This window comes from Anticarsia gemmatalis, chromosome 9 (genome assembly GCF_050436995.1).
Source record: "Anticarsia gemmatalis isolate Benzon Research Colony breed Stoneville strain chromosome 9, ilAntGemm2 primary, whole genome shotgun sequence".
Classification (NCBI taxonomy): domain Eukaryota; kingdom Metazoa; phylum Arthropoda; class Insecta; order Lepidoptera; family Erebidae; genus Anticarsia; species Anticarsia gemmatalis.
Window position 1 is genome coordinate 10373631 of NC_134753.1, and position 25517 is coordinate 10399147.

At 32.5% G+C, this 25517-nt stretch overlaps 1 protein-coding gene across 2 annotated transcripts in view; it reads left to right on the forward strand.

Moving 5' to 3' along the window:
- LOC142975622 (uncharacterized) overlaps positions 1–25517 on the forward strand; it is a 93064-nt gene that overhangs the window by 21523 nt on the left and 46024 nt on the right. For both annotated transcript variants that reach the window (XM_076118580.1, XM_076118581.1), the window contains exon 2: positions 10874–11034. In XM_076118580.1, the coding sequence (XP_075974695.1) occupies positions 10971–11034 (64 nt within the window). In that variant the 5' untranslated portion in view covers positions 10874–10970. The remainder of the gene's footprint in view (positions 1–10873; positions 11035–25517) is intronic.

The window sequence follows — 25517 nt, forward strand, 5'->3', positions numbered from 1 at the left end:
ACATTGAAATATGTCGACTAAACCCGACAATTGCTCGGACCGACAGTTCATCCTTCGAGATATTAATTTGTTTACAACTTGCTCTATAAATAACAACTGCGTAGAACCGATGACAGCGGTACATTGCTTGCACAGTTCAAAAGGCGAGATGGGCATCCAGTTTTGCAATAAATTTACATCTTTGACGATCTGCAAATTCGCTAAATGATCTCAACCAATATTATTGACTAATTACAATGTGAAAAAGCGTACGACATTTATTTTAAAAGATTTAAGGTACTGACTGTGCAATTTCAAGAAGTACATTCAATTAATTTAGATTGCTGTAGTTATTTAATGAATAATGAAAGAAAAAAAAAATTAAAATTATTTATTACCTTTTTAATTCAAAACCTATAAATAATGTATTTTTTTTAAACTGGTATAGTCATATCAGCCCCGCCCCAAATAATCCTTCTTATTGTGCAGATGTTTTATTTTCATATTTAAATTAAGAGCAAATCTTATCAGTCAATAAAACATTTTTCTAGATACTAAATATTATATATATCTAGATTTTAAAAACTATGTAGGTAGTGTGTCACGCACATCTAATAGAAAATTTCCCTGGAGAAAATTAATTGAATCCCCTTTCGCATTGCAGCTGAAAAGTGTTCGAAGTTTCCAGAACTTTTCACATTTTGGTAGAAGCTAAAAGTGTAATAAGTATTTTCTGAGAACATTTTAAAATTATTGTCATTTATTTTAACTGTCTTGGGTACACTGAAAGATATTTATATGTGTTCTGAAACTTGTATAAGTTTTGGACTTCGACCGTCATTTATAAAAATATCTATACCTTAAAATATTAAAAGACTCTTTTAAAAAAATGAAGTTATGTTGCTATAAAACTTGTACTTCCTACAAATGTTTTAAATGCGAAAGTTTGGATGTCTGGATGGATGTTTGTTCCTTAATGACTATAACTTGGATCAACACATAGTTTATGCATACATAGATAGACACAGTGCCCGTTTGAAGTTAGTAATGCATAACTGCATACGACTTGCACACATAACACATTAGGAATTCGCACGAATTCAGTCTAAAGTCCACTTTTAAATTATATAGTTATTTGAAAATTAAATAGCACTAAATCTCATTCATATATACATTATCTAGTTATTCAAATCAGTAACAATATGTAAATAGTAAGTGTGATAACAATGACAAAACAATTGTTAAATGTTATTAAATACTAACAATGGAATGTTATAATCACATGGAATTTTATGTAAACAAAATGTAAAATTATGAATACTTAAGTCGGAGAAGTTTGATGTGTTGTATATTTTTTAACGTTTTTTTAATGGTGTAATCGTGTAAATAATATTCATTTAACAGTTTGTTGTAGATGATTATTTGCAGCTTTATGTGTTCTAATAATTTAAGATTCTTTATTAATTAATTAAACGAAAGTCTCCAAAGGTCCCTACGCATTTAAATAGATCCCCAAAAATATTATTTTTATCAGTCTTGTACAAACAAATTACACATAACAGGTGAAAATAGTAACCCCTTTTTTCGTATAATCGACAAATTTAGGCGCGGCGATACGTTCCGCACCCACAATATCAAGTGTTTGACTGTGATACCGTTTTAACGTTCAAAACAGTTACCCCTTTATATTTTTCATCGTAAACGGTAATATAAAAATGTTTGGACAATTACGTGCTTATATCTGAACTCTGTGGTTTCTATAATGCCTTTGAATGTCTACGAAAATATGACGTCATGCCTTCATTGGTATATGTAGGTATAAAAATATATGTAATAGCTAAATCTTGGGTTAGATTCCCGGGTTGGGTAAATGGCCCTTTTTGCTTAAAGGTTTTCTAATTTATATTAGAACGATTGTCAGTAGTAGTTTGGTAACCTTATTACATAGGATTGATATTTCTAAAAATGAAACGTGACCGTATTTCACACCTCTACTTCTACCTTAGGGTATAGGTACATTGGCTTCATATTATGTACGTCAATTTAGCTGCCTTAAAAGCATTACTATCAGTTCCTTTTGTATTTTCAATATTGGTGTATTTATATTATTTTTCAATAATAATTTTGATAAAACTATTAAAAATGTAGGCGAAAGAACTGGGCCTTTTCTTCAAACAAAGTTAGGTTATTACTTCATGCATAATGTAGTGTTACGTGTACCAATGAAAATATAAATTGTTATGAATATTTCAATAGTTATTATCTGTTACTATGTCGAATGATGTAATAATATTATACGAATAATATCGTTCTAATGCTGGAAGTGTAATGACTCATGCGGCAATGAAAAGTATTTTAAAACTGTATTTTTTACTTGAGAAAATAGATAGAAATAATCAACCAAACATGCACACAAAGCAAATGTCTCTTAAAACCACTAAAATTGCTAAGCTGAATCTAGATCGTATTTAAGATTAATTCGAAACTTCATGATTACTCAAAGCTGAAACTATTAATGCAATTAATAGCGACAAAAACCTCTGTCTTCAATTTCTTAACTTATTTTTCTGTCATGAAACCAACTACAATTCTGAAAATCATAATTCTAGGCTGGTAGGCTTAGTAGGTCGTGAGTAGCAAATCAACTCTAAATTTAATTTTAAAAACAAAACCTACCGGGTACAACGTAGCATAGGCAATCGATCCTTTCACATTCCAACATATTGAAATCCATCCAACCAATTAAAGCTTAAGATCTGTTGTATAATAACAGATGTCTATCTTCTAACTCTAGTAACTATCTAGGTGCATCTCAATCATTCCGAGATCACAGTATCTAAGCCAGCCTGTAAACCGGACGTGCTAACCGAGGTATTGCAACTCAATCTAAGCTTGCTATCACCAGACTATTATTGCAATGATTGGTTTGTAGTGTGGAGATGTCGAAATTATTGTTATTAGTTTATCAACGAGTAGTCCGCGTGGTTATATTTATAGGAAAATGTATTCCAAAATAAATCGCAAAGAAATGATTTAGAAAGAACTTTCGACTGGATGTTTCATGAGAATTGAATTTTTAAGTAAGCAGTGCCTCTGCAAAATTAAATTATCATTATTAATTGACCTAAAAAAAGTGAAGGTTATTCTTACATGTTTTTTTTAAACGTTAAAATAATTTAAATAAGACGTATTTCATCACGAAAAAAATATATACCTTAACATCACTTATCCAAGTCAACCTATTTCAAGTCGCACGAAAAAAAAGCTACATTAACAGAAAACCAAAAATCATTTTCGAATTTCCATATACATTTCCAATGCAACAAATACAATATTTCATGCACCACACCACAATCAACAGTCCCTAGCGTGCAACATACTTAACTTTGCTTCATTACCTTGATAGCAGCTACCGCAATACAAACGACCTCATACGTGGTACTCACTGATCGGTAAACGATCAGGCTTGAACCTGCTTTGTGTTTAACCCTATTGATCAGTTGTTAGGGGTGATTTTGGGTTATGCAGGCGTGACCGCAGTTATTCTAGCGGTCGAAGCTTGAAATTTTATTTTATGCTGGGAATCTTTGTAACGCGCCTTTGTAAGTTAGTATTAAAAATATTTTTATACTTGTTAAACTTTGTATGCTGAAAAGTTCTTTAACACAGTTTTAAGGAATGCATAGCCCCCAACCCGCAAATGGTCAGCTTTATCCACACAAATCGTAACCATCCCTAATTCCGGGAGAAGACCCTTACAACAGACGGTGGGATATCAATGGATTAAAAAAATACTTTGTTACTACTAAACCGCTTAATAACAAATTCTGATGAAAATAAAACAGCACTATCCTTGATTATCGTAACATACATTTAATTCTTCGTCAAAGAATATGCCTTTATTTCGTGGTTTCTTCCAAAACATTTAATTTCGTCTTCCACGAAACTTCGTAGCTCGTATATTAAAAACAAGTGCATATTCATACCGTATTCTCGAGCAATTTCAACTTTCTTCCACATTTTGTTTACCGTTCAAGTTTTTCATATCCGTCTTAGTGTAAGTGCATGATAATGCATTCGCGAAGTGCTCATAAACTATTGTAAAGGAAGTTGAATGCATTTTTTAGTGGTAGTTAAAAGAAAAGGATAGGTTTTTATTACATTTTGCATTATTATAGGTCAAGCTTTAAATGTAATCTTTATTATTTCATAAAAGCTTAAATTATGTTTAAATTAAAAACCAACTATAATGTTACTAGACAGTCTTTACAAAATGAGAATTGAAAGAAATTGTTTTACACAAAGGACATAGGTGATTTACAGGTCAGTAATTTAAGGCACTATTTAAGCAATCAAAAATCTATTTCCTCTCTCAGATAGACCAAAATGAAGATATATATGAAATTGATTTGCGTACTATTCTAAACAGTTTCCTAAATAAATTTGAACATTAGATTTAAAACACGCAAACTATTTGACAGCACTTATTTAGCAAGACAAGACTAACCCTATTCGAACAATTACAAAAGAAAAAATCTCGCAGTTATTCTAAACGCGATACGAAGTTTAAAAATATTTTCTACTATTATTGTTCGTATCCAAAGAAGTGTTAAAGAGCAATAAAGCTCAGAATCTCTGAAATCTGTGTGTTTAAGCAACTTGTTGATAGCATCGAGCGGTTATTCTGGTGATGTGCCAAGTAATTATGTTTTGTTACAATGTAAAATGATATTGTGTTGCAAATTGAAATGAAGTTGTTCTGTAATTTTCTTTGTGTTGTTTTTTTTTAATTGTTGGGTTGTTAGTTTATTATTATTTTAATGTTTTAAAGTTGATAATTAAATTTATAGTAAGTTAATTGCTATCAGAATAGTAGTTTGTGTGTTGTCTATGTTGCGAGATAGTGAAGGGTAAAATTTTAAATTGCTTTCTAAATATTGTAGTTCATTAATATCGGTTTATTTTCGATAATTTTTTATCATTGTGACTCCACTGTACTAAAAAGCTTACAATTAAAATTCAAACCATAGTAATTTACACACATTTTAGTGAACCAGTTTAATTTACTCTTTAAAGTAAAAGCACGTGGAACGATAATTTCATTCTAAAAATATGCTCCAACACGAACGAAAAATCTAGTGAAAAATAAAAGTTTTACTACATTCTTTTGTTACAGAATGTGAATTTTATTCCCACATCACTTTCGCGTAGAATATCAAAACGTAGATATGTAAAAATACCTAATTTATGAACACGAACGCGAATGGATGTGAATTCGAAAACTTCGATTACCGGTATGAGTAGGTATTTTTTTCTAGACAGGAGTGCGTGATCGAATTTTAAATAGCCTTTACGTATGAATCTAACTGTTGCTTGCTATCTGCGTATATGTAAAATTATATGGTTCGTACGTAATGTAAATAGCAATAACACACAAAACATAATAATATTACATATTATATGTAGGTACGATACCTACATATAATATTTCTTGTTTCGTACAAAGCATTAAAATAAATATTTTCACTCCCGTGAGAGACGGTGTTATATAGCAAAATACTTAAGAAACACTGTATGAATGTACGAAGGAATATCATTTACAGTAGCACTATATTTAATAATACGCTACAAAAAGGTTTTCTTTTACAAATTATTGCAACACTTACACACGTAAAACGTCCAAAAACCCTCAATTAAAACACCATCAAAAGCCTTTGACAATTAAAAAAATAACTTCGGAATGAACAAACGCAATCAATAACTGCACGAATTGGTACAATCAGGAACAAAAGACGAACACTAGCCGGGAGCAACTGAATATCGCAAATCCGAATACACCCGAGCATAGTCGAGCATACCCGAGCGTAAACAAGCATAAACAAAAGTCCCTTCGACTCATTAACAAGCGAATATTGCGGTTCACCCTGGTTTGGTATAACAACTTTTGATGTAATGTTACTAATTCGAACAACGTTTAAGAAAATAATCAATTTGTATAATATCGATTAACATAATTTTCATTTCATCGAATATTTATTTGCGATAACATCATTTGCGCTATTGATCAAAAGGTATAATGTTCATTTGATGTAATGTTCAGGTGGTATAACATGTATTTTATCGAATATTCAATTATAATATAGACAACTAGCGGTCGCCCGCGGCTCCGCCCGCGTGGAGGTCGGTGAAATTTTCCCTGAATTTTGTTTGCTACAAACCTCACGGAGCCCGAGACCTTTCCAACGAATGCAAAACCGTGGCAATCGGTTCGTGCGTTCTGGAGTTATAGCGTCAGGAAGGAAAACCCGACTTATTTTTATATTATAGATGAAAGGAAACGAATTAATAATGAACTTAATATTCGATACGATCTTTCGACTAAATCATTATTAGTTGAGTAAAACATTCGTTTAAATAAAACTAGTACTTTTGAAAATTCGGTCAAATGACATTATTTCAAAGAAATAAATATGCTAAATAAAAATCTGCCAATTAATTATTCGGTCAAATGAATAATTATACGTAATGACTTTATTGTAACTAAAATTCGCCGGAGCGATTTTCGACAAAACGTTGTTATACCAAACAAGGGTGAACCGAATATTGCAACGTAAATGCAAGCGAGCGTAATAAACTAGGTTTTTCACGCAGCTTTTAACTGGGGCCAACCGATATTCAGCGTATCGTGTGTCCTTTTACAGTTATTACGGCGTATGACTGGCAAATTGGAGATTTTTGTAGCGGGTTTTCGATTTTGATGAGGAAATATGGGCTGAAAGTGAAATATTACTTTGTATTTTTTACTTTATGGTTGGAAATGTGAATAGCTGCAGTATTGAAAGAGCAAACAGTTTTGAGTTGCAAATACGGAAACTTTGAAATCGTTTTACTAATACCAATACAGATTTCTATGTGAGACAATATTTTAACCGGTTGGCAAGAAGCGCGCCAATTAAGAGGTAGCTTTTAGGGATTTGCTATTTGGTAGTTCTATAAGTCAAAAACACTGCCTATGAAAATATATAGACGTATATTTTTCACCTTAATTGTAATAGCACCAAAAGCCGCTTAGTTTTTTCTACAATATTAAAGAATAGCCTCTAAAAGCCTCGAAAAGCATAATACCTTAAAGCATTTCATGTTCCCCATTGTTCCTTTTACAATGAACCATCAATTTCTTAGAGGCACGACTTTGAACATCAAACAGATGCTCACACTTTCTGACTCATTCCTTCATACACACACAAGCACACAATAGCTCACACACATACACATGAACGTTGTACACATGTCATCTCTCACTCAGAGCAGTAAAGGCGTAAGCACGAAAGCGTATTTTTTACTGAAGTTTTTGATAGTACAAGTAAAAACACAACCTTTTTTTTCCTCAAACTGTTACGTAAAATGCCTGCACAAAAAACGCTTTTTGGCGTCACATAAATGTTATATGTCGTCAATTTAAAAATCTATTAACCAACAATGTTAATTAATAAAATAAACCTAATCTACCCATATTTTTTTTCTACTTTTTGTGATATAGCTCAAATTAACAAATCTGAAACAAAAAAGACACAAATTCAAAAGATTTTCGTCTCTCTCGTAAAGCGAGTTAATTCCACTTACGCTTTTATTTCCCTGGGCATGTTATACTCTCGGTCGCACCTGTTCCTTCCTCAGATGTATCACTCGCAACATCCGTCAGTGTAATCTCTTAATGTATCATGTGCTCCTGGTACCTATGTCTTTATCAGAACTAACTGCTTGAGGAAACATTGGGTGAAGTTTCCGTTTTAAGAAGTAATTTATGACTGTTTGACTGTGGGAAAGTTTTCTGTACAGTATAATGTTAAGCTATATCTTGTATATCAAAGAACCTATGCGTATACTTTATTTAAAGAGGCTGATCTAGGAGCTAATTGTGATAAATTATTTTTGTCTTATAACAATAAGTTAGTTCTTGTTTTTAGGCAGTAAATAATAATATTATTTTTCTCGGTAACAAAAGTTAGATAGGCCTTTTCCTATACATTTTGGATAAATTAAAATAAAACATAATAGAAGAAAATATACACACGCTATGTACCTTCTACCCGATCGCTCTATCTATTTTTTTATTTCCAGGCCTTCCGATTTAAGGTGTGTGATTGGCTTAAAAAACCCCAGATATAAATTCAGAAGACTTTTTCAACTTAATACATAAAAGACGCAATAATAATATTTATTTTATCAAACCCAATAACCTCTTAATAAATACGATTTATAAGAAGTGTTAAAAGTATCAGATTAGGCACACCTACGCCAATCTTTTGAAGTAAGTAATAACATTTATCGAATTCGTCTTAATATTTTCTTGGAAAAAACATTCTAACTTCGATAAGCTGTTAAAATATTTATTAATAAACCGTTAGAGATGATTTTGTTATATAAATGGAATTACTTAGAACTTAAATGGATTGAAGAACTTAATTATGGATGGTAATTATGTATCGTGTAGAAACCAGCAGCGCGATTCTCTACCGATATCAACCAACACCGTTTAGCTATCAAGGTATTAAAATTGATTAGTGCCTCTAGTGGGCGTCGTCGGTACTATTCTTGCAGTACATTTAAAAAGTCAAGCTATCGAGACTCGGTGGTTCTAATTGTAGAGATTCGCGCTCCGTTACTACTGACCGTATTTTTTTTTATATAACAATACAATTAATTTATCTATGTTACCGACATTATAACTCACTTTCAGTCGCAAGAAAACTAGCTAACTTAATTTTTCGCTAGGGGCGCTGATCAGATTTTTATACAAAAATTTTCGACAGCCGGCCGATTTTCGATACTGAATACTAGCAGATAATCGGGCTACTGGTAGATATTTATTTACCTACTAGCTGACCCGCGCAACTTCGCTTGCGTCAGATAAGAGAGAATGGTGAATTTTTTCCCCGTTTTTGTAACATTTTTTACTCGTACTCTGCTCCTATTGGTCGTAGCGTGATGATATATAGCCTATAACCTTCCTCGATAAATGGGCTATCTAACACTGAAAGAATTTTTCAAATCGGATCAGTAGTTCCTGAGATTAGCGCGTTCAAACAAACAAACAAACAAACAAACTCTTCAGCTTTATTATATTAGTATAGATTAGTAACAATGTAATATCGGTGCTTATTTCTACACATTTATATAAAACTCAAGGGAATATTAACCTTAATAGCAGCTAGTTAACTTTGACTTATTTCTAAAAACACGATACACAGAAAAATAACCTACGTTACCCTAGAATCAATTATAATATTTCCCTCTTATTTATAAAAATATAATAATATGAAGTTATGAAGGGCTTATAAAGAGTTTTGGTTCTTTCATTCCTTAGAAAAAAAATGAAAAAGAGAAAACTTATTTTAGTACTGCTTTAACTAAACTAGGTTTGTAGTGTAATAAGAGGGTTAGTTTTTAGTGTAAAGATTTACCAGCGCTCAAAATTGACCTTTTTACAATACATAGCTCTAGATCAGCAAACTTTTATAAACAAACAAATCCTGTTATTCAATTTCTATTCAAATATTTTTTTCGTCATTATTTTCCTAAATTCTCTCCGAACTAGTGTCCTCGTAGCTACTAATAGGTCTCATTACAAAGTTGGGTCCTCTCGAGATTACCGCCGTTTACTATCAATATGGGACATTGTCCTGTTAGTTTAGGATCCTAATACGCGTCAATACGCCTGATACGATTTATTAGTTTGTCTTTACTAATACGGAGATAGAGTGTTATGGGATTACGTAATGGTTTCATCGGATATACGCAAGTTTTATATTAAGTTTCATAAATTATTGTGAATATTGCCAACGTGGTTAATGTTTAATTCAATTGTTCGGGACTCTTTTTTAAGACACGGTTTATAGGTACTGTAGTTGGATATAATAAAAAAACTTTTATTATTCAGTAACGTCGAATATCGAATCTATTTATACAATAAATAACAAAGGATTTCATACATTTTCAAAAGTTAAAAACAGTGCCTCGATTCTCTACTACTATCGACTACCGACAACCGAACTGTCATCGAGAAATTTTGTATGAAAATCTGATCAGCGCCTCTGACGGGTGTCGTAGGAAACATTTTGGCAGTACATTCTAAATGTCAAAATTTCGATAGCTAGCCGGTTGTCGGTAGTCGATAGTGGTGCAGAATCGGGGTACAGTTTTCGATATTTTCCTTGTTTTGAATTTTTTAATACGGTCTGTGTATGCTTCTGTTGAATTTAAACCGGATAAACCTAAACAATTATGGAAAAACAATTTACAATAGAAACGATTGCAGTAGAAAAAGGCTTGTACAATGAAACTACACCATTGGGACGTAGCTGCAACATTCAGTAACAAAAACCAATAACAAATCGACTGTTTTTCCTGTGTACAAGAATCATTTGCTATCGTTTGTGAAAGAGACTAATGAATATTGGGCAGGAAAATATTATGGAAATTATTAATCAATGTTGACATCATTATTTGGGTTGCCGGATATATTTGTGAATTAGGATGTAGGGGTGTTTTTTTTTGGAACTATTGGTCCATTATTGAAAATAGTTTGTTAGAGAGCCAATTAGAATGAGAACATGCTAGGCTTTACTTTTAAATAGAAACTATCACAGAAAATCTATATAGCACTTATACACGAAGTCACAGGCGGAACCACTAAACATTTTGTCATGATTGGGAAAAAAATATTTTAGTAACTTTCACCGTATGTACACTAGATACTTATCTTCTGAAATATTTATACCTGTATTGTTAATTCCAATTAAGAAACATTTTTAATCTTCATTTACATCTTTTATATTTTTTATGAAGAGTTTTTCTCCTACATAAAATTTAAAGATTTTTCTCTTTGTTGCAGGTTGTGTGAGCCGCAAGCCATGTGTTACTTCAGTATAATAGTGATAATATTCGATTATTTCGTATTGTGAAGTGGTTGTGAGACGGTTGCCTCGACGATGCATTGGCGGCGCAGTATACAACTTCTACTACTATTCACCCACTTGTCTGGGATAATATTAGGTGAGTACTATGATAAAGTTTTATCTATATACTATAATCATTTTCTTTTTTGACGAAAATTATCCTTAACTGACAAACCTCTTGGTAGTTCTCGTAACACACAAAAAAATATTTACGTATTTACGTAATTATGATACTATTCAACGTCTTATTTGTTAAGAGTTATATTTCTGTCAATTATACTTAGTTATTTCTGAAACCAAATACGAAGATTTTGTCTTTTTATTTGTCGAACTTTGTTATTTGGGCGACATGAAAATCGACCCTTATTAATAAAAGTGGCTAAATATTTATTTGTTTTGTCACTCATTAAAATCTTAATTTCTACTAAAATTAACTTCCATGCACAAACATCTCAAACAAAACAATTAAAATCTGTCAATGCATAAATACAAACGACGAATAACAAACCTACGTTCCCTTTTCACGACATTCCGATGGATACCAAACATATCAATACCAGCATTGAATTTCTGAAACAATGTTCACTAAACACACGCAGACACAATGTTGTTAATTTATGTGCACGTGTACAGTAAACAGAGTATTACACTCAATTACCCCCAATTTGGGGAGATACGCTATCGTTCGTTACCCCTATTGTGAATGTGGTAATTTGTTAATGGGGTAAATTAAAAATTCTTATTGTTTATTGGCGCTTTAAGTGTTAAAGGGTGTGTGTGGAGCGTAATTAATGCATTGATCAAGTTTAATTGATTAAATGTTTTTAAACTATGTATGGTTAGAAAGTTCATTGGTAATTGTATAGTGTAGGTTCTTATACGAAGGGTCATTGACTCATTCGGTTTTTACAATTAAATTAATTGAAATAATTAAGGTTGTTAACACTTGAACTATGTTGTATTAGAAGTATTCAAACTAGGATATGTTTAAATATGTTAAGTACTACTTTGAAGTATTATTCCATCATGCTTATTTTTATAGAAGAAGCTCTATTACCCTGACGCCTCATTACGCATCAACGCAAGAGTCACTACTCTTGCAAAATTTTCTTGTATTTTATCTTTGGTTCCCACGTTTAACTAATTTAGTGCACAAGACTGACCTATAAACTAACTAACCCCTCATATCGTACTATCTATTAATACCACCCGGCTGTCACTATTTATAAGTAAGTATATACCGCTATTAAGAAGCAGTAAATCTTCGTGTAAATATTATGACTACAAGAAACATACATCAATATCTTAGTAAACACTTCGCTAAGTTAAACTGCAAGCTATTTAGCTAGACAATGCCGTCCACCGCACACATATTGAGCGATATAACATAATTAATCGCGGCTAAGCCGGACGCCCGTAATCTATACAGACGATAAATCTGTTCGTAGTTCACGAGAGCGTGTACACATGATTTATTTAGCAGAAACCACTTTCAATTAAATCGGCTACTGATTGGAAAGTTTGATTGAGTGTGTAGTTTTTAGAAAAGGGTGTTTGGAGAAAGTAGTTTTTGGAAATATATAATGATTTTGTAAAATTTGAAGATAGACATTACTTTTTAGAACCAATATGGGGCGGTCTGATTTCAGTTTAAGTGTACATTTTAATGATACAATAATTGTATTTAAAAGTTTGACCATCTGTGACTACCTACCCTTTTTATTTTGGACTATTACTTAGCAAAGTGTAGAGTACATATATTTGTCCGTGTTAGTCGTTTTAGCTTGATACGCAGACCTACATACATAATAATATAATAATAATATTAATTACTAAGAGTTCAAAAGCCTTAAGCATAATTTGTTAGTTAAAAATAGCTAAAAGTACTTTACATGCAACCGTTCCTAGTCGTATTTCAATTTCTTTATGTATAGTTGAAAATATAATTCACTGAACTTTATTTTTTGACTGCCTCCGTGGCGCAGTGGTTTAGGTCACCACGCTGCAACCGTCGGGAGGTCGTGGGTTCGATTCCCACACGGGACAATTATTTGTGCGATCCACAAATAATTGTTTCGGGTCTGGTTGTGCTTTGTGTCCGTTGCTTGTATGTTTGTAAAAGTCCCCGCGACACAAGAGCAATTCTTAGTGCGGGAGTTGTCTTAATAAAAATAAAAAAAAAAAAAAAACAAAAAAAAAAAAGATATTGCAAAAGAATTTTAAAACGGCATCAAAGTAGAGTATCGTACAGAACAAAATTTTCGTTTCTAATTAAATGGACCTGGATATATTTTTAGAAACAGACAGAATACATAAAATCCTTTTTTTTTTATAATACACCTTTTCATTGAACTATTTATTTGCTTAGAGCAAAAATAGTAATACAATCTAATAGTCATTGAATATTTGCCCCATTTTTATGATTTTGAGATTAAAATTATGTCGGTCCAAAAATAGTTGAAAAGGCAATCTTCTTGCACACGTGAAAAACCGGACGTTCCATAACTACTAAAACCTAAAATTATATTACCAAGTAGTAAAAATCTTTAAAACTATAAACTATGGGTTTATAGTTTAAAAGATAAACCCATAAAAAAAGAAAATTCTGTTTCAAAAATGTTCAAAATGTTTTCCGTCGCATTTCTTTTCAAAATACCTTGCCAGGTATCCCCATGGGCACATAGGCATATACAAAGAGACTAATGGATTACGAAACGAACGACTAAAGTCCACCTGTGTGCTTTTTCAATTTGCTGACGTCACCAATCCCACTGTCAAACGGCCTCACACCGCAAAAGTGACGATAGGAGTTCGAGAAATAAAAGCGTAGGAGGAATCAGTCGATTTGAACTCGAAATGTTGGAAGATTTTTCAATACACTGTACTTACGTTGGTCCGGAATATCCCACATATGAATATAAAAAAAAATCTTTATTTATCTATGTATTGACATTATTGACTATTGAAAACTATTGCCAAATTCTGTATGAAAACCTATCAACGCATTCAACACCCCTTACGGGTGTCGTGGGTACTTATTCTTAATTAATACGTAAAACACTCGATACAGACAGTAGAAAATCGTGTTACTGAAACCACAATAATATGCACTATGTAAATGTGGATTAGAAATTATAAACATTATATATCATGTGTTGGAATCAAACACACAACGTACGACTTGCTAGTCCGGTAAATCACAATAGTCATTGTACATAGATAGACGTGAATCATGGAGCAAAAATTTTTTTCAAGGAACCTATCACTTGGGTTTCTAATAACTAATCCTGTTACTAAAAGCAAAAATATTAGTTAATATAAAGGAAAACCATTAACAAAACAGACATTATTCCTTTAAGCAATGAGACTACAAAACCTTATTTTCTGAGAACATTAAGTAAATCTTTTTAAAGTCCAGAGTTCATTAACCGCGTTGCTCTATAAATTACGACGAACATACTTTTAATTATTACTTTCTTCTAGGGCTATTAAAACTTTTTCATTTTTGGTGTTTTAATGGTTACAACAGGAGAATATACTCGCCTTAGGTTCGGATTCGTATTAAGTATAATTACTCTTTTGTAAAATTTTAAAATTCCTGGAATATGACCTTTTGAGCGATTATCTACCCCTGAACACGATCGATAATCGAATAGCTATCAACCAATTTTATCTGATGAACTGGTCAGCTCCTATGGTGATTTTTTCAAGGACTAAATTTATAAGTGAAAACTATTAAACGCTCTTCACTGGATAGTCCCGAGTGTAGGTGTAATCCCGAAAAAAAATTGAAAATAAGCCCAAAAAATGAAATAAGTCATATACGTTAAATGAAAAATATCGAAATAATCTGTACCTCGATTCTCTACCATTATCGACTACCGACAACCGGCTAGCTATCGAATTTCGACATTTAGAATGTACTGCCAAAATGTTTCCTACGACACCCGTCAGAGGCGCTGATCAGATTTTCATACAAAATTTCTCGATGACAGTTCGGTTGTCGGTAGTCGATAGTAGTAGAGAATCGAGGCACTGTTCCCTATATACAACTAAAGTTACTAAAGGTACAAGAAAACAGTATTTATTAAAACTTAGTTTAATAAAACTGTAGTTCCAGTAAGTATTTTGCGTGAGTCAGGCCATAAAGATATTCTAGATAAGTTTGAAAGTGTTATAAACTACAACATAAAGTTATTTAAGACCTAAGCTTTGTCGTACTGTAGTTATGTTTCCAAAGGCTTATTTTATTTGTGTTTATTGCTATAGAAACTGGAAATGAGCCGCGGTAATTGCCGCTGTACTTAACGTTTGAAATAGTGGTGGAATTTATTTGTACCGTTATGTTAGTTTTCAACTTAGGAAATTAGTAGTTAGGTCTTCAACATGACCTGTAATTGGAGTTAAATGGAAAAATAAAATCACGTTAGTAGCTTTTTAATGCTAAAATGTAGTTTGAAATTAATCTTTGATCTCGAAACCAATGCTATGTGTTACTTATAAAAGTATTGATTCAAGCCTCGTTTTCTTTCAATACGCTTTTAGCCCAGTACAACCACTAGTACATAATAGTACATTTTTGTCCCTTTAGTTAACAAATAAATTGGTAGCACGTGGTTATGGTGATATTTATTTAGTTTTATGTCGCTCAACCTTTTATTCCCACGTAAATAAACAACTATTATGGATTTTGTGCATTCTATCCGCATTCGTTACTAAAACAACGACATTCAACCATTAAACCTAAAACTAGAACATCAATCATACGTTACATTGTTCACACCAAAACAACACAACCATGAACATCCCAATAGAAAAGCACCAACAACACTACACCGATCACTACGGAACAAATAGATTGCCGAAGTCCATTGCGAATGCGTTCACGTTTGTCGATCGACAAACTTCTCACTCACGTACACTCATGCAAAACTTTCACAGGCAGCTACTAATACAATTTATTCGTCGTCCCCACCATTAGCAAGTTTTCTGCTTTAGTAAATAGGTAGATTACCTGTAATCTTATTAATTTTATACTACGGTTGTTACGTTGAAAACATAAAAATGCTTGTTTCATTTGTTCAGTGACGCGATTTCCTACTACTGTTGATTATTGCCAACCGACTTTGTAAGAAAATCTGGTCAATGCCTTTAGTGGGTGCCGTACGAATTATTTTAGCTGTCTATTTTAAAATAGCTGACACCCGCAACTTCGCTTGCATTACATAAGATAGAATGGTTCAAAACTTTTGTCTTTTGTAACATTTTTTTTCTTGCTACTCTGCTCCTATTGGTCGTAGCGTGATGATATATAACCTATAATCTTCCACGATAAATGGACTATCCAAAACTGTTTTTTTTTTCAAATCGGCCTAGTAGTTCCTGAGATTAGCGCGTTCAAACAAACAAACAAACTCTTCAGCTTTATAATATTAGTAAAGATGTCAAACTTACGATACTCACAGAATCACGTACAGTTTAGATCGAGATATCTAATTACTTCAATTGTAAATACATAACTTTAATATTGGTTATCGAATGGCATAAAATATTTTTAAATGTTAACAAAATTACTCAAAGTACGGTAATTTTCGTTTCACTGCTTCACCTTTATATAACACTAGCTTTTGCCCGCGACTTTGTCCGCGGGGTTCGTGACTTAAGACTTTGAAACTTGTGACTTAAGAATTTTCATACAAACTTTCATACTCTATTTTATCTCCTTGAGGGTAGAATTGATCAGAATCCTTTCTTAGTGGACGCCTACGTCATAACATCTACCTGCATACCAAATTTAAGCCCGACCCGTCCAGTGGTTTGGTCTAGGCGTTGCTAGATCACTATGTCAGTCAGTCACCTTTGAATTATATGTATTTAAATATTTTGTAAGTATATAAAGTAATTGCAAGTAAATGAGAAACGACAGCTTCGATTAAGAGCAATTAGTAATATAATGTATTGTGGAAACATAAATAAGAGGTACGCGGAAGAAAAACTTACATAGATATCTAAAGTTGAAATCTAGAATAATATTATAAATAGCTGACCCGCGCAACTTCGCTTGCGTCACATAAGAGAGAATGGGTCAAAATTTTACCCGTTTTTGTAACATTTTTCACTGGTACTCTGCTCCTATTGGTCGTAGCGTGATGATATATAGCCTATAACCTTCCTCGATAAATGAACTATCTAACACTGAAAGAATTTTTCAAATCGGACCAGAAGTTCCTGAGATTAGCGCGTTCAAACAAACAAACAATCAAACAAACAAACTCTTCAGCTTTATAATATTAGTATAGATGAAACACTAACATTAAGTTTCTTAATGTTAAAAAAAACTACCTCTAGACTGGCTGAATTTCAAATAGGCTCTTATTGTATTTTTCTACATCGAAATAAAATCAGATACCTCGAAATTGAGGAAATATTTCTGAATTTGAACTTATTATGAGCTTCAAGTTTGCAGGAGGTGGGGTTATAAAATTACCCTCAATTTATTCCCGGCGACTGGCCATTTGCAACATCCGCGCCTTCAAGAGGTTTCCGTAAATCTATGTCATAAGAAATAAGACCTAAAATTTTGAGCACTTTGTAAATATTATTTGGGCAATAAATTTTAATGTTATTTTACTTTCGGTTTATTTTTTGATGGACTTTTTTATGGTTATGAATTCTATACAGTGCTTAAACTTATTTACATTAGTTCTCTATTATGTTCAGAACCTTTTTTCAATATAAATTATTCGGTGTAATATGATAGAAATCGTGTTTTTTACAGTATTCCATAAAGTAGCGTAAGTGCTTTACGTAGACAACACATTATAAATAGATCATTAATACTATCATCCCAAAGAAAAAATTCCGAGAGTAACATGTCTATACACACAAAATTCTCTGAAGCGTTGCATTAATACCGGTATACAATACAATTTTGCACAAAAAACCTACATACAAAACTAAAAAAAACTCGGATTACAACTCGTATATCCGTCACACAATCCATTACCACACCATGACACGACATACATAAATCACACAAATTCCTTTACAAGAGGTTTGCACACGCCACGCTTTAACAACCACTATCAAAATATTCCACCCAAAAGTTTCAGTATTAAATTCTATAAGAACTATAATTTACCTGTTGAAGTGGCAAGTTCTGAGCTCGTCCCGGTGATCCAGATTAAAATTTTGCACATTTCACTCCAAACTTGGGTAATGTTTAAACTTGAATCAATTAATACGGATTATTGAACGGCCTGGTGATGATTCTTCTTTGACGGCTATTAGGCAATGGCTCAGGTGTCGCTAGCAATAATGAAACGAAAGTTTTGGATTAGATCCAAGGGAGCTAAGTATGATATAATAATATACAAGTATTGTGATATGGTAGTGTTGGCAATACGCATTATATCAAGTTTCCATATAATTAAAATCTTATAGCTCGAAGTTTTACCACTACTTTTTTTAAGTCCTTAAAAAATATTACAATTGCTTACACTAGCTTGAGTATAAATTCTCATAGGCAACATGAAGAGTGCGAATTTAATTTATTATAATATCGGCGGAAAAATGTTTTGCATTTTTTGTTCAACCCGTTACTGTCCTGAGGGAGGGGTTGGGCCTTGAGTCCACCTCACTGACTAAGTGCGGGTTGAGGACTAGTCTAGCTATATAAAATATAATAAAATCATATTATCATGGTGTTGTCTTTAGTCAGTATTATTTTAAAATCTACAAATTGCACACAAATTCTAACTAACGTTCTAATGTAAACCTACAATCTTAACTTCTCTTATGATATACTAGCTGACCCGTGCAACTTCGCTTGCGTCACATAAAAGAGAATGGGTCAGAATTTTCCACGTTTTTGTAACACTTTTTACTGTTACTCTTCTCCTATTGGTCGTAGCGTGATGATATAAAATATAGATAGAAAAATATTCTCAAAATTATTTTTATCTCATAATATAACGAAGTCGCGCTAAAGCATATCCGCCATTAAAACAGTTGCCATGACAACGGAATTTTGTTAATTCAACGTCATTATAATATTGATTATTCGCGACTTCGTTCGCCACCTGAATTTTCCCGAGAAATGCGTCATTTTCCCGGGGTAAAAAGTAGCCTATGTCCTTTCTCGGGTATCAAATTATCTCCATACCAAATTTCATGCAAATTGGTTCAGTAGTTTAGGCGTGATTGAGTAGCAGACAGACAGACAGACAGACAGACCGACAGACAGAGTTACTTTCGCATTTATAATATTAGTATGGATTTTAAACAAAAGCTTCATATAAAATCAATACCCATGAGGGTTCCAAACACAAAACTATATTTCTATATCTAGAAATACGTGATATACAATACTTTATAGCGCTATATTCAGCGATAGATATTTTTTTATGGAATTTGTAATCGAACGATCGGACTCCCTGGGGAACTCGCTGTCTGTACTGACTAGTACCTACATGTTACGTAACTAGTGTAGAAAAAGGGAGTTGATACTATTTTTATTTTAAAATGAAATAAATAGCACTTTGTAACCGTTTTTTGTATATTTATAGAATAATAAAAATGTAGTTATTTTATGTTTATGCTAGAATTTTAATACGGTCCTAATTTGTGATGCAAAACTAAAGATGTGTTTTTTTCATATCAATGACGACGGTATATATTATAATTCTTAAATAAATTAAAATCACTTCTATCTTCAACTTCAGATGTTAAACTATAATTTAAATGTAACGACGCAGTTTAGTATCACATTTTTGGGATATAATTATTTTTCTCCTTGTCAATCTTTTGTTATATACAGGTCCTCTTATATCTTTTTGTCAAGCCTTAATATCATATAAGTATAAGACTTTCGTCTAACGAAAGAAAAATCATTTATAAGCATAGGTAAATCGAAGTACTAAGGATTATAAAATAAATAAGTAGGTAACCCATCCCACGCAAAGGTTAAAAGGTGTTTCCAACTTGATTGATGTTCACACAATTCGTTTCTTAGAATATAGGCATCAATCAGTCATTGACCCCTTTTGCATTACCTCTTTTCTCCCTTCAATGGAATAGGACCTTATTTTTGTAAAGGAAGACGTTTTAGAAGCAAATGATGATGATCTTTTATTTAAAATGGGTGGTATTTTGCTTGAATTTAAATTTATAATTTATATTATCAGAAACTGATCCACGCAGCACCACTCGCTTGTGGATTTACCGTTTGTCCGTGAACAGACAGGCAGACAAACAAACTAAGTTTTTCATGTTAATATTAAAAAGTACGGTTCTGAGCTTTTACCTTGTCTAATTTCTACTCAAAGACACTTAAAAGTGCTTTTTTAATATTTTCTTCTGCTGACTCACAAAAAAGCTATGTACGATTTGAAGTTTCTGGGATAAACGGTTATTCATTTACGCAAATCCCATTGAATAAGATTTCTTTATTGTGTACACAAGCAAGATATTGATACAAGTATTTAATTGTGAAATATTGATGTACGAATCGTTTACATTGTTCTTTTGATGTTAACAGAATTCAGAAATTTTATGTTATGTATTCAAAATATTTCGTTGCGTATTCATTGTGAAATGTTTTAACGGAAATACTGAAATTTATTATTGTGTATAAAACATATTTCAATAATCCGTTGAGTTCACACATGATTGAATTCTGTTGTTACAATTATTTCCAACATTTTGATAAAATGTGCTGAGGCAAAGTAATCCTCATTGGCGCGGTCTTACTGATATTATATCTCAAGGTTTCGGGTTCAAGTCTCGGATTGGGTAAATTTAGATTTTGCATTTTTTTGTATATTAGAACGTTTTCACTAGTAACCCGTTGTTTGGTAATGTGCCCGGTATATGGCAAAAAACACGCCCTTACTTGGGACTTACATTAATAAACGAAACACGGATGTACTTTTGAAATCTCAGTCTACAACTTTTGGTACACAACTGGGTTTCTTTTCTTCAATGCCGCCGATTGAACAGGTTTCCACAATGACTATACACATTAGCACAAATTACCTATTAACACAAGATTCCTTTTCACAAGTTTGTAATCATCGTACCAAGTGGCGTTCCAGAGAACGCAAGACCAGAGTCTTTCTCTACGCCTTTGGGAAGAAGGCATTCAAATACATAAACATCTTATATACAAAGATATAAGCAATAAAACGCAAAGAGTAGGACACATAACAACAAATTCTTAATCCACCTCTTCACAGCGTTGTCATAAGTATCCTAATATTATTGTTCTGTAATCCCCATGCGACACGTGAGGATTATGGTATTACATCCTTACACCATGCCTTCAAGGCCGATCATTTTGACGATTCGTATACATATACAATACGAAGTTATTGATTTTACGTTGCTTTGTATCTGTTCGTGTATTAAATATTTTTAGTAAATAGATGAACTGTCTCTGTAGCGTGATTAGTGGTGCATCTGACTGCTAACCACGAGGTCCCGGGTTTAATTCCTGTGTCGTACAAACTGCTATTGGCCTTTTTCTAGTTTTTATGAAGGCAATTCTTAGTAGCAGTCCGGAGGTGGAAGGTTATTCTAAATAGCAGTTTGGTAAGTTGCCTCACATAATAATATGGCCCCTGTCTTAAGTGATCAAAGATGTTACTTTCATCGTTATTTTTCTTTTCTTTCAATATCCGGAAACAACAATTTACATCAATTTACCTACAGTTTTACATCAAACTGGTATATCACAAAGCAAACCATTTTCTCTACTTCCGAAGTAATGTCCGCAAAGCTGTTCCGCTTTCCAGTAGATATATAATAATCGTTAAAGTTTTCATCCCGATGCCTTTCTTGAAGACAAATGCAGTTCTTTTTAAAAATATTTTTCTCGAGAGCCGAGTTACAAGTTGCATTTTGTATCCACTACAAAACTATTGCAATAAAATTCTGTTGTCACTGGTAGATTAATATTTATGATCTATGTATATTATATTATATCTGATCTAGTCGGCCTGAAGGTTTTCAAGTTCTATATGCCGTGTCCATATGTTGTTGCCTAGACTACTAACCTAACTATGCAAAAAATAAGTTTCATTGAAATCCGTCCAGTAGTCCCGGAGATTGGTGCGTACAAACAGACAAACAAACATACAGAGAAACGGACAATTTTTTTTGACGATTTGTGTTCTATTTATTATTTTGTGATTTTTTAAATGTACAGAAGCGCCATTTTTACTGTTTCGTTAGATAAAAATTTATTTACCTTAAATGTTTTCTTTAAAACGACTTTTCATCACGGTTTTACCCGCGTTACTCAAATTGAATATTTTCGGTATCAATAAAGTATGTAAGTAACTATGAAAGCACATGTCCTTTCTCAGAATACAATCTCTTACCTTTATATATCCGAAATAGGCTAAAGCGGTTTGACGTGAAAGAGGGATGAACATAGAAACATATACAATTCACAGACAAGGTAAAAAATAAATAATGGTATTATAATATAAAGTTTACATAGTTTTAGTAATTCACTTCTATTTTATCCGGGCGTAGGTTTATTGTATTCCCTTGCTTGAAAAGGTGGGTGTGAGTGCTCTGTTAATATAATATCTCATTTTTAATAACGGCATTTATAAAGTGTAGACTTCATGCCGCACATTCATCTACTTCATATTACTAAGAAATCTCAGAGCTCTTCATTACAGACTTTAATGTTTTAATTTCCAATTCATTTTCTCACATTACAAACTCTGAAAGAACTAAATTAAGTGCTAATATTTCGAACAAAAGTTTAACCGGGACTTTTTTAAAGTCCCCTATCCTCTTTTCAATTAAATTGAAAAGAACTGCGAGAGTTTTAATTGTCCCTCGAGTCAAGGAAATTGGGATCCATTTTATTTGAACCCATTGTTCGAAATGAGGGTGCCTTTTTTTAAACAATATTATTTCTTTCATAGTCTGAGGCCCAATGTGACTGATTACTGATCATGGGATGAATTTGAATGCCATGAGCTGAGTAAAACGTCTTAATGAAATTATGTGAGCGATATTCGAAAATTTTTATTTTTTAAACACCTTATTAATGTTTAAAATTAAGCGTAACATAAAGTTTTTCAAAAATAATTATGATATCGTTTCATATAAAACAGACATACTTTTAAATTTTACGCAAAGTATCTAATAAATAATGTTATAGTTTCTGCAAAAAGTCAATTTATAGCATTCAAAATTGAAAACACAATACTCATAAAACATCAACATTCAATAGCAACAACAATAATAAAAAGCACTAAATAAAAAACTCTAATGACACAGCTACAACGTGGTGTGAACGCTTTCAGAGTGCAGCCCAATCTTTTCCCAATAACTAGTAGAAGGACTTCCCTTTGTGTAGCGTCAGTAGCTGTAATTACATTTGAGCATTACTTCGACCGTAGATAGAAGAAGAACAGTAAATAAAGAATAAAAAAACAGTCACTAGAAAACGTTAAAAAAAATCGCTAATAGTTATTCTACCTTTCTGTAAGTCTAGCGTCACACGTCTATAGGATCTGCTTCAAACGTTCGGCGGTGAAAAGAGGCGGCGTTACAGTGAGTGCGACGCTATTTTTAATGTGCTTTAGGTGTCTCAAATAGCGAGCGTGGTAAGAAGAATGTTTAACGCCGGACATCGCGCAGGTGTGTCACTAGACTTTAGTAACTATATTGGCGGTCATTCAATCAAATATGTTTCCAAGGTACACGTCAAAAGGCATAAGCCGACAATACAATAGAATCTATGGTGTTCAAGAGTTTATATTTTTCTAAAATGAATATAGAAAGCCAAAAATCAATTTTAGTATATTAGTTATGTGTATGAAATAAGCTTTAACGACTACTATTAAAACCGTTTCCAGTTCACTTTTTAGTTTTACAAAATCGACGAAATTTAGATGCTTATCTTTACTTTCATATTTAGTCATCATCTAATAAAAAGTAAAATTCAAGATAAATACTAACAATATATTGAATTTTATTTCGCTCAGGCGACGCTTTAGTTCAAAATTAGCCAGATTAATACGTTGGGAAAATTCTCAGTTGCGCTCTAGTGTGAAAACTTTCAGTAATTAGTATTTCGTAATCGTGAGTGCAATATGTTGGTAACAACTACCGAAGTACTCTTCTCTGCATAGCGTCTGATGTAATTACATTTGCAATCACTAAGCTGAAAGTTGGTGAAGTTGAGATTGGTGTTTTGGTTTTATTTAGGCAAATAAAATATAGGTATAATCTTTGATAAGTGATTTACCTCAGAATCTGAATTTCCTGACTAAAACTTACAAATAATGAAATGAAAATTGATAGTTAAAATATATTTTTACAAGTATTTAATTTTCTAGTTCATAATTTTGCACTAGTAATCAAATTAGATTTTCCTTTTTTTCTGCTCCTATACTTTAAAACTAATTGTATGAAAAAGCCTATACAAATTTAAAAGTAATATAAATGCTACATAAAAACATGCAAAGCCACAAATACAATATACAGTCACGTTGAGCAAATACAAAAATGCAAAATAAATGTAATTAAAAGTTCCGACAAAGTTGGCCAGCAAGCTCGACAAACTGCCGCGTTGATTCTAGTGTTAAATGCAACTGCGAATATTTGTATGTATTTTATTCTACAGTACATATATTTTTTTTAATAAACACAAACGCGTACACAAAATCACTTCTAGTTGCAATGGAAGTAGGCAGACAGAATTGCAATCAACATCACTGTCTAGGATCCTTGCAACCTAATTTGGCGTATTGAAATCCGTATGTAATACATTTTACACGGCCAACATTTTGACAAACTGTAATAGAATTATATTTATTTTAATATCTTTAGTACATAGGCCCCTCTTTTAAACCAAAGCAACAACACCGATTTGGATAATATAATATTTGTTAAACAGATAGATTACTCTTTGTTAAATGACACGTGCTCCGTCTTTTCAGTAAAAAGGCAAGTAAATATTTTTTTATTCAATTTTTGTTGCCTACGTACTATAAGTACCCAATACAACCTGCCCTCAAGATTCTGAAATCTGTTTATATTCCCTAACAAGTCGAGCAGAATTGCCTTTACTCGTAATAAAAACAAAAACAATAAGACTTTGTTATCTAGAGCAACATAAACTTGGAATAAAGCCGAGGAAAGCATAATTACAGGGATTTGGAACAAACCACTGTTTATTTCGTGAAAATCTATAAGTTCACTAGTTTTAGTACTTTTTAGATTAGATAAAGGGCTTTAAAATATATTACGTTGAAGATTTTATTACCTAAATGGGGCAGCAGTAGAATGTGCGACTTTATGTAGAAACGTCGCATGATTGATTTTTAATAAAAACAAGGTGTTGGCCGTTTGGAATGTAACAGTACGGCTATTAAGCATTTCTACCGTGATTTAGCTTAACATTCGTCAAAGGTGAAGTTGCACGCAGGGTATCTCAAACGTTACAAAATCATGTAAGGTAAACGACTAGTCATATTTTGATTTTATTACATACTAGCTGACCCGCTTGCGTCACATAAGTTTTTTACTAGTACTCTACTCCTATTGGTCGTA